General features: G+C 35.5%; 2 protein-coding genes across 2 annotated transcripts; both read right to left on the bottom strand.

Moving 5' to 3' along the window:
- Nucleotides 1-1,493: 1,493 nt before the first annotated feature.
- On the bottom strand, nt 1,494-2,662 carry LOC101312602 (UPF0496 protein At4g34320-like). Its single transcript, XM_004291953.1, has 2 exons — nt 2,426-2,662; nt 1,494-2,330 (listed from the first exon to the last, which is right to left on the bottom strand). The coding sequence occupies exons 1-2, from the start codon at nt 2,660-2,662 to the stop codon at nt 1,494-1,496; spliced, it is 1,074 nt and encodes a 357-aa protein (XP_004292001.1).
- Nucleotides 2,663-6,484: 3,822 nt separating this feature from the next.
- LOC101307350 (deSI-like protein At4g17486-like) lies at nt 6,485-11,042 on the bottom strand. The gene is made up of 4 exons (XM_004289576.1): nt 10,779-11,042; nt 8,885-9,096; nt 7,305-7,592; nt 6,485-6,890 (listed from the first exon to the last, which is right to left on the bottom strand). The coding sequence occupies exons 2-4, from the start codon at nt 9,093-9,095 to the stop codon at nt 6,646-6,648; spliced, it is 744 nt and encodes a 247-aa protein (XP_004289624.1). The 5' UTR covers nt 9,096; nt 10,779-11,042; the 3' UTR covers nt 6,485-6,645.
- Nucleotides 11,043-13,042: the final 2,000 nt, after the last annotated feature.

Genomic DNA, 13,042 nt, shown 5'->3' on the forward strand with positions numbered 1-13,042 from the left:
GATCAATTTACCCTTAATTTTTTTTCTTAGTTTTTCTTCTTTGTTTTCATATTTCAATTTTCTTTTTTTGGGTTTTTATATTTTTAGGAACATAGAGAAAAAATTCATTGTCACTTTCTCTTTACTAATAATCAGTTCTTCATCTTTTTCTCTTTGCTAATAATCAGTTCTTCATCTTAATCATCCTTGAATGTTAACGACAACAACAAGATCTTTGAGTATCAGCGGAAACAACAAGGATTGAACTTCTATATGTTTCCCCTCTTCAATCTTCTTCAAGTTTATAAAGGCCAACCCAAATAATCAAATTCCAAAACCTCTTCTAATATTTCTGGAATATGAAAACAAATTAAAAAAAAAAACTAAGAAAAAAAGAAGAACTTAATGGTAAATTGGTCATCTTAATGGTTATATATACCAATCTTAGGTCGGGATGAAAACATGAGATACCGTTATGATATTTTCTAAACTTGATATACCAAAGTTTATAAGGAGTAAAAGTTCGTATACCATTCGGACAAATTTCTCATATCATTACGGTATCTCAAGTTTTGAATGCGACCCAACTTTGATATCTGGAACTACTAACACCGTCAGAAACGTTAACTTCTGAAGGGTAATATATAGTCCCTTATCAATTTTTTTAATTTGCATGACACATTTTAAGTATTTCCTTTTTGAATGCCCTCATGCCCATTGAATGAGACCGAGTAAGAAGCACAATCCTTGGCTGCTTATACAGTAATGTATAGGCTGTTAGTGAATATCCGAAATACAGAACTTGACGAGGAAGATGGCAGAGAAAGCAAAAGTCGAAGATGGACCAAAGCAGGTGGAAAAGAATTGTGAACTTGCCGAGGAAGGTTTACATTATACTTTCAATTAGATTCATATGCATGGCAACAACTTCAGGGATTGAAGACTTAAAGTAGTGGTAAGTTGGTAACTGGTACAGTCTATTTTTTCACCGTCTCTTGAGTAACATTATAGGTGCAAGCAGCAATCAGTGCAATTGCATTGTCCAGTGACTATTGCACTCATCTATTCAGCATTGGCTTCTCAAAAAAACTTAAACTCTCATGCACCAAAGGGATAAAGATTGTTCCATTGATGTTGTCAATCAAAAGCTTCAGAAAGCCAAAGCCAATACTATGTGCAGCCATGTAATCTAGTAGTAAGAAGTCCAGCTCTTAAGCCTAAAAGTTACATATATAGTTGTATCATATAACATCACAAAAGCCAACACATGTTGGAGAAGCCAGAATATCAGACACCCTGATCATTTTCAATGACAAATGCTCATACACTGAAAGGATTACAGGTTACCAGACCCGACAAATTAGCCCTAGAACCCGAGAGTCATGAAATAGATGGAAAAGGAAACAACCCAATAACTTGGGTTTACTAGCTAAGAGCAGAAACAAATTAACAAACAAACTGGGGTTTATTCTACATAAAGCAAAGAGAGGTGATAAGGTGATCATGTGGATAGTTCACCTAAGAACAGCTTGCCTTGCTTTCAAAATTTTAGAGCTGCATTCCCCTGTTTTCTTCTCCAAAACCTCAATTTTTTCCAAAAACTTATTCAGGAAACACTTGATATTTGTGATTGCGACTTCTATATTTCCACCATTCGCCACGTTTGTACTTAAAGCAAGAAGAGACTCAATAGAATTTACAACCTTACCAATGAGATCTTTAATTTCCCCCATCTCTTTTATGCAATGTAAAGCCCCTTTCTGCATTGTGTTCATTGCATGATTCTTCAGCACAAGCTCATTGTCACATGCTTCGAGGTGGGAGCTATTCCAGTGATCTGCCTTCTCTATAAAAACCGAGATATCAATCATGCAGGCTGCTTTGATCGACAAATCTGCAACAACATTAGACGAACCAGCTCTCACAGATCCTATAGAATTGGCCATCATCCCAACCAAAACAATGAGAACGAGGCACTTAGTCCCCATGGATATATAATTCAACAGCTTTCTCCAACCATGAATACTCTTCTGGTCCTTCCCAAGCTTCTTTTGCTCAAGGAGACATTTGGAGAACATTTCTTCCTGCCTCTCAAGCAAAGAACGAGCCTTTTTGACCAACTTTTCACCAGAGTGGTCATTGACATTAGATGCCATGATGTTATTCAATATATTCGAAATCGTCTTCGCCTCCTCCCTCCCTACTCCATTTTTACCCCCCAAGCTGCTACACTGTTCAACAGCATGTGCAATGTATGTATGGCTCTGACGAGCTGAGTCTAGAAACTTTTCCAGCTCAGTGAAGAACTCCAGTAGCTCCAAGCTGCTGCTCAAGTACTCCTTGACAACAAGCTATAGCTATCGTCCTTGATAGTAATCATCTTACTCTTGAAATCCAAGATGGCGCCTGCGGTTTTTTCCCCCAAAGAGGACATACTTGTGAGCACATTGTCCAAAATATCCAGGGAAAGACCTCCATCTTCCTTGAGTTTGGTAATGAGATCATTGGTACTCGTTTCAAGGCTTGCATCATCAAAGGAGTACTGCAACTCTGCATCATTTACTTGCAGTCCTCCTGATTTGTTGCCATATATCAACCCTACATGTTGCATTAAAACGTTCTTGCATGCCAACAAAGCACTAGTTAGTTGCATTGGTACATTTCTCGCTTTCATTTCCTTCATTGCCAGAGAAACTCAGGTTGGATTGTTTATTACCTGATAGAGCAAGAGATTGTTGTCAATTTAAGGTGGTTGATAACTATACAGAAGCCAAAGATTTATAGTAGGACTAACTAATGTTTCAAAAGGCTAAGACGCAGCCGAGGCTTTCCAGGTAAAGCCTCAGCAAGGCGCTCGCCTTGAGGTGTAAGGCATATGCCTTTCGTTAAATGAGCTGGATTCATCTAATACTTACTCTTATATATAGGATCTTTTGATTTGGAGGGAATAACTGAAAATTCTTCACTGAATTGGGATAAAACTCTTTCAGTATTGAATTTATCCCACCATTTTACTAGGAATTGACATAAGACCATATGATCTTTAGATTCAATTTTGTATTGCCATTAAAAAATCCAAAGAATTTTATATTTAGCCATGAATTGGAGAGTAGGGGTAATTCTTTTTCCATACTCTAAAAAGGTCATGACTGAAGCAAATTTATATATATATATATATATATATATATATATATATCTCTGAGGAGAATTTGCATGTATACAACCCATCTACCATTTACTGTATAGGAAAGAGCCAAAGGACTTCACAAACTGTAATCCTACAATATTAGAGCTAATCCAACAGAGAACTCCAACAAATTAGTTTCTTCATAGTTCATGATATTATGAACTCGGTACCACCTAATTCCCACATATTTCCGGAGGCTCCTCTTCCATGATTTCCACATAATTCTACCTAAAAAGCATAGATATACTTCCAAATCGAAATTGAAAAGGGTTTTGAAGATTGATTGTTCGGATTGAAATCCCTGACTCCCTCCAACACAAAAAGAAAAGGATTCGTTTAAATCAAAGAACATGAAAGTGATGAGACCCATTTAGCCCAGCAGGAATTTAAGCAAATTTGAGTTGAAATACCTTCAATTAGGAAAAAGAAATGGCGAGAGAACGACGAGGAGGAGAAGAGTCCGCGAAGAGGACTCAAAATGCTGGTTTTAGTCGCGACCTAGATTATTCTACACCGGAACGACGCTGCTTGTCTTGGCGTTAAAAATTTTTTTTGCTGTGCGTCCGCGTTGAACGCCTCCGACGACGCTTTCTACGCCTTTGTCGCCTTGTGTAGCGCCTAACAAGGCGAGAGATTTTTCAGTGCTCCAGAAGGATCACGTAACAGTCTGACAGACGTGGTCCTCAGTTCTATTTAAATTTTGACATGTGGATTTTCATGATGAAAAACTATTTTAGTGATTTTGTTAAAGACAATTTTGGGTTTCTTGTTGATTTTTTAAATTCTAAACCCTAACCATATACCTTATAACTTAATCCCTAAATCTTATACCCTAAACCCTAGGCCAAACTCATAAAATACGGTCATTTAACAAAATATAGAAAATCTTAGTTTGTATTTTAATTGTAATAAATCCACGTGTCAAAATTTAATTGGTAAAAGAGGACCACGTGTCCGGGAGTATTTATACATTTCTCCATCAAGGCTAACTCAATTGCAGCACCACGTCACGCCTTTTTAAGTCTTAGACCATCTCCCACCGTAAACTAAAAAGCCAAATTACATTTTTCAAGATAAAATTTAGCCTATGTTTACTCCCACCACAAACCAAATTATATTTTTCAAGATAAAAAATTTAGTAGAGCTATTTTGTAAGCCAAATTTGGCTTATTTTATTCAACTTTACATTTCTCCTTTTAATTTACACTATCATTAAAATTAAAAATTTGTTACTAACAACCATCGCGAAGATCTCGACGAGATCTTTCATATGAGCCCTATATTAAATATATTTATATAATATTTTTTTATGATTAATTATTGATTTAAACAAATATTCGAGAAAATAAAAATAAATAGCTTTACCTTAGGTTTTAGCTTACGGTGGGAGTCTTTCTAAAACCAAAATGCTATTAATTTAGCTAAGGATTTAGCTTATGGTGGGAGAGGTTGGTAAACTAAAAAAAGATTTCAAAGAATATTTTTGTTTTCTAAGCTAAATTTGGCTTCAAATTTGGCTTACAGTGAGAGATGCTCTTAAGGCGCATTTGAGATGAGTTTTTTTAAAACATTACTAGGTCAAAACAAAAAGAAAACAAGAACAAATACAGTATACTCGTTAATTATACTGTTAAAATAGTAAATATAATGATTTTGAGATATTGTGAATTCTGACCTTTAATAAAGAACAAAACCTTTGGAGCTCTGAATCGAGTTGAAGAGCAAATGATGAAAGAGAAGAAGCTAGCTATATGAGTGAAGCACAACTTCTGGGCTGCTAGTTATATATAAGAAGGCAATGTCAACGTCAACGTCAATTATATAAATTACAGAACTTGCTGAGGAAGATTACAGAGAGAACCAAAAGGCAAAGACGGAGAAAGCAGGTGGAAAAGAAGTGTGAACTTGCCGAGGAAGGTACGTAATAGAGAAAGGAAAATGCAAAAAACAAGAAACAGCTATGAACTTGCCGAGGAAGGTCATGTTATTAACTTTGAAGATTCATATGCACGGCAACAACTTTGAGGGATTGAAGTAGTAGTCACTACTCACTAGTGGTGTAGTCTTTTTTATTAGTCCATCTTTTATTTGCATATGACATATACAGTCAGGATCGAGAGCGAACGTCCGTGAAAATGTTAAATTACGGACGGAAACGTGTCATCCTTTCATAGGTTCTTTCATTTTCATTGGGTCCCTCCTCACTCCTTTGTGTTGAAACCCAGGAAGATGAATCCTCTCTCTTGAAACCCAGAAAGATGAACTCAGCTCTAGACCTGTACTTCCCTTTAAACTTCATCCTTATCATTCTCTATTCCCTCTATAGTCATATACTTCCATCGGAAAAAAAAAAGAAAAAAAAGAAGAAGAAGAAGTCATATACGAGTTCCCTTAATCCTCCACCATTCTCACAACTTCACAAGGCCATCCCCTTCAACACTCTCAAACTACATATATATCCCTAATCTTCAGCGCTTCTAAAATCCAATAGAACATTCAACTAACAAATACCATAAGCAAACCCACAATATTAATTCTCCATCAAATAGATAGATTTCCACAAATTCACTCAAATTCCAGTTAGTCAAACTCAATCGGAGAGCGAATATTAATTAATCCAAGCATGAAAGACTGAGATCGAATTTGACACAATCACACAGAGGCAATCGGGGGAAAGATTTGGGGATAAGCATAGGAAAAGCCGGTGAGAGAAGAGGGAGGAAGTATATGAAAGGAGCAGTCGAAAGCTCCGTAGTTTGATATAGAGGAGTGAGGAGGAGATGTGAGTGGAGGGACCCAATGAAAATGAAAGAATCTATGAAAAGATGACACGTTTTCGTCCGCAATTTAACATTTTCACGGACGTTCGCTCTCGATCCTGACTGATAACATATATGATATTTTTTAAGGACCTCTATGAGTACCATGATTACAGAATACTTGATTGAAAATTCAACGGGCAACTGAGCTTACAGCAGCAACAATCTTACATACTTGAATGTGAGTGTTCAGCAGGCTAGTAAATTTAGATATTTGTTGTTTACTTGGCTATTGGTTTTGAAGAAGTTACCTATTGGCTTCAGGTCAAATATGTATTTGGAGGGGTTAGGTAGCAAGAAATGTTTGCTACATATCCTTCATGGAGGCAAGAAAAACACCAGTAGAACTGTGTAGAACACACGCTAGTTGAAGCTCACTGATTTCACCCATTGACACAAATACTCTTGGAGTGTTCTCTTACAATTACGTTACTGCACATGAGTAACTCTAACATCAGATTTAAATTACTATTGTACAAATACAACAATGTAAGCATAGTACACAAACTGGTTACAGCGAAAGAATACGAACTTGGTGGATTTACGCAGGCGCAGCAATCTCAAAACAAAATATTTTTCCCCGAGGGACTCATGATGCAAGAATCCTCAGCAGCCAGTCGGTATTCTTTAACTGAAGAGGCTGTTGAAGGATGTTGTTTCTCAACCTTTCTTCAATGAGCCATTTCTAGACCTTCTAAACTCCCACGGTGGTAAGCAGCCTTTATAGTGAGAATGTAGAAATAATGATGACATTGATACTTCCTTCTGAGGCATTGAGATTGATGACAAGCAAGTGAAGGCACTTCTTAGCCTCTTTTTTTCACTTTCATATTCTTGGAAATTGGGGTCATGTGGAACAGTGGTCGACTTAAGGGCATCTGGGAGTATACAGTTGCACATTGAACCTACAAGGAAGTAGAAATGAATCAAAAATGATAAAAAAGAAAAAGATGAAGAAGAAGAGAAAAGCATAGATTTGATCTTATCAACACAAACATTCCTCGAGACAAAATAGGATGAGAAACTAATTTATATGTCCTAAATTATATATTGTTCGTTCATGCTCGATAGAGAATATTCATATAAAAAGGCAACCCTCATGGAATATTTCAGCAAATCATGAAAGCCACGTTTACATAAATGTAGCATTGGCAGTGACAAAGCTAACCCACAAAAACTTTTGTTCAAATATCGTTTTGGGATAATTGATAGAACCTTTTGGTTTTCAATTGGCCTAGGGATTATGAAAAAGTTGTGATTAAGGAAACTCAACAAACCTAAAAGAAACAGCATGGTTAGAGACATTTATAATCATATACCTATTTTTGCGAGGCGGTTGACCCATTTTGGTGTTGATTTTCCAGTCAGCTTATAACATATATTGTGACAGAAATGGTTGCAGTTCTTAATTATCAAGTGATATGTGTCACCATTGTAATTTGCAGATTCACGCTCCATGAACTCTCTAACCTGGAAAGGATCCAAGCATGTTGTGCCGATGAAAATTGACCTTCTAAACTTGAAGCCAGGGCACTGTCGAGGTTCAACCTCAAAGACACCACTTGATGAGTACTCGTGGGCTCCAAAGGCATATTCTACACCGTAGACTGTAAGTATGCAAAAATGATTAATGAGAATTTTTATCATACTGAGAAAAAATAGATTCAGGTTGCAACATTCCATGACCTGCAATTTTCAATGATACACATGCAAATTGATAAAACAAGTAAATTTCCATCTTAGAAGCAAGTAAATCTCCAAGCAGGGAGCACAGATATCCATGACTAGGTAAGGAAGAACAGAAGCAAGGCATAGTTTCAGTAGGACTAACGCTATGGTACAATAATGTAATCAACACCTTTGGAAGTGAACCAAAATCAATTCAGAAAAAAATTTCAGTGATGATTTTTCAGACATCAAACACTGACATATCATAATAGGTTGAAACAGCTCTAACCAAGTTGGGTGTGAGTTGTGTTGAAATGTGAAAATAGTAGTCCTACAACTCAGCTTTTAAGAATTGTGGTAAACAAATAAATCCTATCTTGGTATTATAATCATAATAGGAGATCCGGAGTTTCAATTTTAACAGATGTTCAACGTATTCGAGATACTGGGGTTCTAGTGGTCGCTATGATGTCAGACTCAGACAGAACGTTTAGAGAATAATCTGTTAAACCTCTTCCTAGCAACTTAAGCTTTTGAACACGGTGATAAACTAGCAATCATTGTCAAGTTTTCATAGTAAACAAAAGCTATATATATATATATATTATGATCAACGCATTCAGTAATAAACTTAAAAGACCAATAAATTTCACAGAACAGAGTTCCTACTGTACATAATGCATTTAAATTCAAGACAAGCCTTACAAAATTATGATAACCTAACACTCCAATCTTAGCATTTGCAAACACTAAGTGATTATCTGGTGAGTAGCGGGTTCTATCTGTTTCCAAACATGCAAGTCAGATCAAATTGTATTGTTACTTACATTTAACATTGATTCTGATCAGATTAGTTTTTCCTCACCAGTCTGCACCTACCCCTGCAGTCATGATCTCTTTAACTATAAAAGACTAATGCAAATTGTATTTAGGGTTCAGTGAAACACTAATCCAGATGGGTTGGTTAACTTAACTTTAGAAGATTGTGTTTTCAACTATGAACAACCAGCTACATTAATTAACTCTTCTTTATGGCTCACATCATATCAAATGATGATAAAAAGAAAAAATTAGCATACCAAGGTAAAGCATATGCCTGATTAAATTCATTAATTAACAATTATACATTATTAAATAACTTTGAGTGGGCAGATAAAGTCCTTTTCCTAAACAACCACTGATATTGGAGATATGAATAATATAATAAACCAATGATAAAAGGTATGCTAACCTTCAACTCCAGAGTGAAAGATGCCAACACCTGCCCAATAAACATAGCCATTTGCAGGTGTCAAGTCATAAACATTTAGATAGACAGGTACATTTCCTGGACTGTAGTCTGCTGTCTTCACATTTCGAAACATGCAAAAACGTGAAGCTGATTTTCCTCTCAAACAAAGAGGCATGATAGATTGCCAACCATCCTTTGGTCCTGATTTCATGCTGAAAGGGAAACCAGGATCAATAAATAATTAATTTGGACCTGCAGATATGGACAAACACAAATTACATTGAAGATAATTATTATTTCTATTTGTATACATAATATATCAAACATCACAGTTGTGTTGTTGTATATCCCAACACTGTTTGATATTGTAAAGTATTTTGTTTTCATTTTGATAGAGAACAAAAATACATTGTTTTGTCATCTTTGTTGCAGAAAAAAACTTCATTATATAGGAGAAAATATATCTTGTCCTATCCTTGGTAATTGAAAGTTCTTCAGTCAATAACAAGTTCACAAATCCAATGTTTAGTTCTGTTACATGGACATATGAATTCCATAACTCTGACAGGGTATATAGCGTATGCCTTGAGATAAAGAACTTTCACTACCTCACCATTTGAGCTCTAAATAGCTGTTTGCACCAATACTGCTCTAATATGTTGTTTTAATTATGTCAATTTTCCATAACACAAAATGTATAGAACTTACTAGCTATGTTATCAGTAGTACAAATCCTACAAGTCCACAGACTATTATTATATAGCCAGCTGGTCATATATTCTCATCACAAAAACAAATTATAGGTCTCTATCTCTTATTGTTAAGGCATTTAACAAGTCCTACTTAGGAGGTTTTCAGCAACAGAAACTTGTTAACTTTAGAATATAATTCACATAAGTATCATGAAATTTCATGTAGATGGAGATACCTTATGGACCTGAAGGGTGAGGATCTCAAAACTAATCAGACCATACAATTGCTAGTAGAAAATTGTGATTCATCTGCCACAGGTCTTGTATAGAACTTCACATTTTCAGCTTCTTTATTATTGAGTTCAAGACAGTCTCAGCTATAAATTAGAATTCATTCTTGATTTGATTAGTCCTCAAGAGCTATATCTTGAAGGAATAAATGTGTGGTCCATCATTCCTCCATTGGCATCTGCTAGTCTAACCCCATTTTGATCGCCACTCATCTAGAGGACCACACCATCCACCAGAAAAACATATTCTACTTGGCCTCAATATACTAAACCCAGTTTGGCTCCCATTAGTAATCACATCACTGACTCTGTATGAGAGCATCAAATGACATTATGTTACCGCTCATCCTGATGCTTTATCATACACTAATGTGTATAGTTCTCTACACAAGAGAGTCCAATTACCAATGGCAAAAAATAATAAAATAGAGTCCAATTGCCGAAAATTTCCCATGAAATTTCCCGCTTTCAAAATCCCCAATAACTTCAGGCTTCCTATATCATTCAAGACAACCAAATTGCTAAAAGATACACTCTAACTGTGTTGATCAAATTTCCAAATGAATGCACATCTTTGATTGCTCAATATTTTCCAACTACTGGTCCAGATTACACACGACTTAAACGATTCATACTTTAAAACCAACCCATCAACAAAAGATGCCCAAAACTTAAGTGAGACACTTTCAGTTACTCATTAACAGCAGCCAAGAACAGCATAAACAGATAAATCTTTTACAGAACAATATCAGATTCACAAGGAAAAACATGAAGTAGGCAATTTAAGAGAAAATCAAGAATGTACAAGCCAAACAGAACCGCCAAAACCGAATCAAGAACCACCAAACTTGACAAAACAATCCACACCCAAACCCATTAGAGAGATACGGAAACCCAGAAAGAGACACTAACCTGGTTGCAGAATGAGGCTCATCATAGAGTGAAGCAAATGCAGCCACCAAAATGCAAAGCGGCCATTTTTTTTCAAAATTCAAATGGGAAGTGGAGGAGGAGTGTGAGTGCCTGAATGCCCACACATTGTTTGTTTGTGGCAGAAATGAAAGCTGGCCAGATTAGAGAAGCTAGTGTCCTTTGTGGGGAACCCAACAAGGAAAAAGAGAGAGAATGAAAGTGGGTGAGTTTGGAAAAAGGAAAAGGCTCAAAATTTGGTGATGTGGGTTAAAGGTGAAACCGTGAAACAGATCTTGTCTCTCTCTCTCTCTCACTTTGTGACATTTTGACCGGTTCGCTTTACGTTTCTGTGCCTTCTATTTTGGCAAACCATTGGGTCCCCTTCTAACAATATATTTGACTGAAATATAAAATAAAAAATTTCATATGAGTCATAGTTTTAACATTTTTTTCACATAAATCCATCTTTAACTTTTTACCTGTATAAGTTCATTTTGCTTACTCAAATTATTTCATCATGATCATCTTACCTTTGTGTTTTAAGATACAAGACTATGTGGCTCTCAAAAACGTCTCTCCTCACTCTCACCCAAAACTAGGGTGGTGCATTGCATGTAAGTAATGTAACACGTATTAGGTGAAAGTAAAACTCTTATTATAGACAACAATATGGAGCAAAGACGTTTTGGGTGTTACAAATCACCTTATATGTGACATTTTCTCTCATACTCCACCAATACTCACACTAATACTCTCATTTGCCACACTTAAAGGAAAATGCAACATCTCTGAAGGTCATACATCGTATGTGGCATTTGCTCAATATTTTTGTTGTGAGTACAAAATTATTATTTCAAATCCAACGCTAGAGTTATGATAAATCAATTATGTAACAAAAACGAAATGCAAGTACTAAAAAGAACACTAATTATATCGAGTGACTATTTCATCCTTATGAGCTGCATGTAGTTCCACGTCTACATGCATTTGTCTCCTACAACGTATGTATTCTATACTAAAGTACAGTTCAAATTACCTGTAAGATGCTAATATATATTCTAATTGTGTATATTATATTTTACACAATTCTCATACATTGCATAGCACCACAACATTCTCACAACTTGGGTTCTCATTATTGGAAGCAAAAGTTGTGTTGACAAGATTACCTTTGAGAAAAATGCTTATTATTTATTCTATTGGTGGATTTGGATGGTATCATAAAACTGGCATCCTTCGTGATCATGCTTAAGATGTTGGTCGGTCGGTCAATCATGAAAATGATTCAAATGATTGATACTCATCTTTTCTTAAGTCATGTTTTTTTTTATCAAATAAACAACTAACATGGTACAACGAGTTTATTGTGAGTCGAATTTACATTCTCTCTTACAAGAAGAGATTTATACCATTAGACCAAACAATACTGGGCTTTCTTAAGTCATGTTGTAAATGCATTTGTATGATTATAAATCTTTTATAAAAACACCCAAACATTCATGTTATTTACGGGAAAACAAATCTAGTGTTATAAACTAAGAATGAGATAGAGAGAAAAGAGAACAAAACGAAGGAGGAAGAAGCGTATTTTTCATTCTCATTAGGCTCCTTTATATAAGAGTATGATTTACATTATAAAAACATTTATATAGAAGTATGATTTACATCATAAAAACATAACTAATGAGTATTTACAAAGACATCCACATATATTATAATATTTACAACACTCCCCCTTAGATGTCCACCAATGAATGATATAGTGTTGGACGCGCTTATTTGTTGTTTCGTTAAAAACCTTGTCAGGTAATAAAAACCCTGTGAGAAAAAACAACTCTGGTCGAAGGAGAAAAAGAGTGCAACGCACATATGTCCTAGATAACATACTTCTGGATGCTCCCCCTGATGAGATTCTCCCTCTGATTGTTGCAAGCTTCATGTACTGTAAATAGCGGTTTGTTTTGTCTATTACTGAAGTGAGATTTGTTTCTTTTGCATACAGGGCTCATCATAAGATTTTCATACCTGCAAATTGAAATCAATACCAACAGAGCTATACAATTTAATAGGTCTTACCTCATTTACTAATGTTAGAAACAACCTCACATGTTCAAATTTCATAATATACGATACGCTTATAATGACGCTTTACTTTTGGGATTTTGCCTTTTAGCAAGCTTTTAGCAAAGTCTTTTAAGATCCTCATAATATACGATGACGACTGCTGTAAGTCTCTCGTTAATATCTATATGTAACACTGTACT

Source organism: Fragaria vesca, linkage group LG2, assembly GCF_000184155.1.
Source record: "Fragaria vesca subsp. vesca linkage group LG2, FraVesHawaii_1.0, whole genome shotgun sequence".
NCBI lineage: Eukaryota > Viridiplantae > Streptophyta > Magnoliopsida > Rosales > Rosaceae > Fragaria > Fragaria vesca.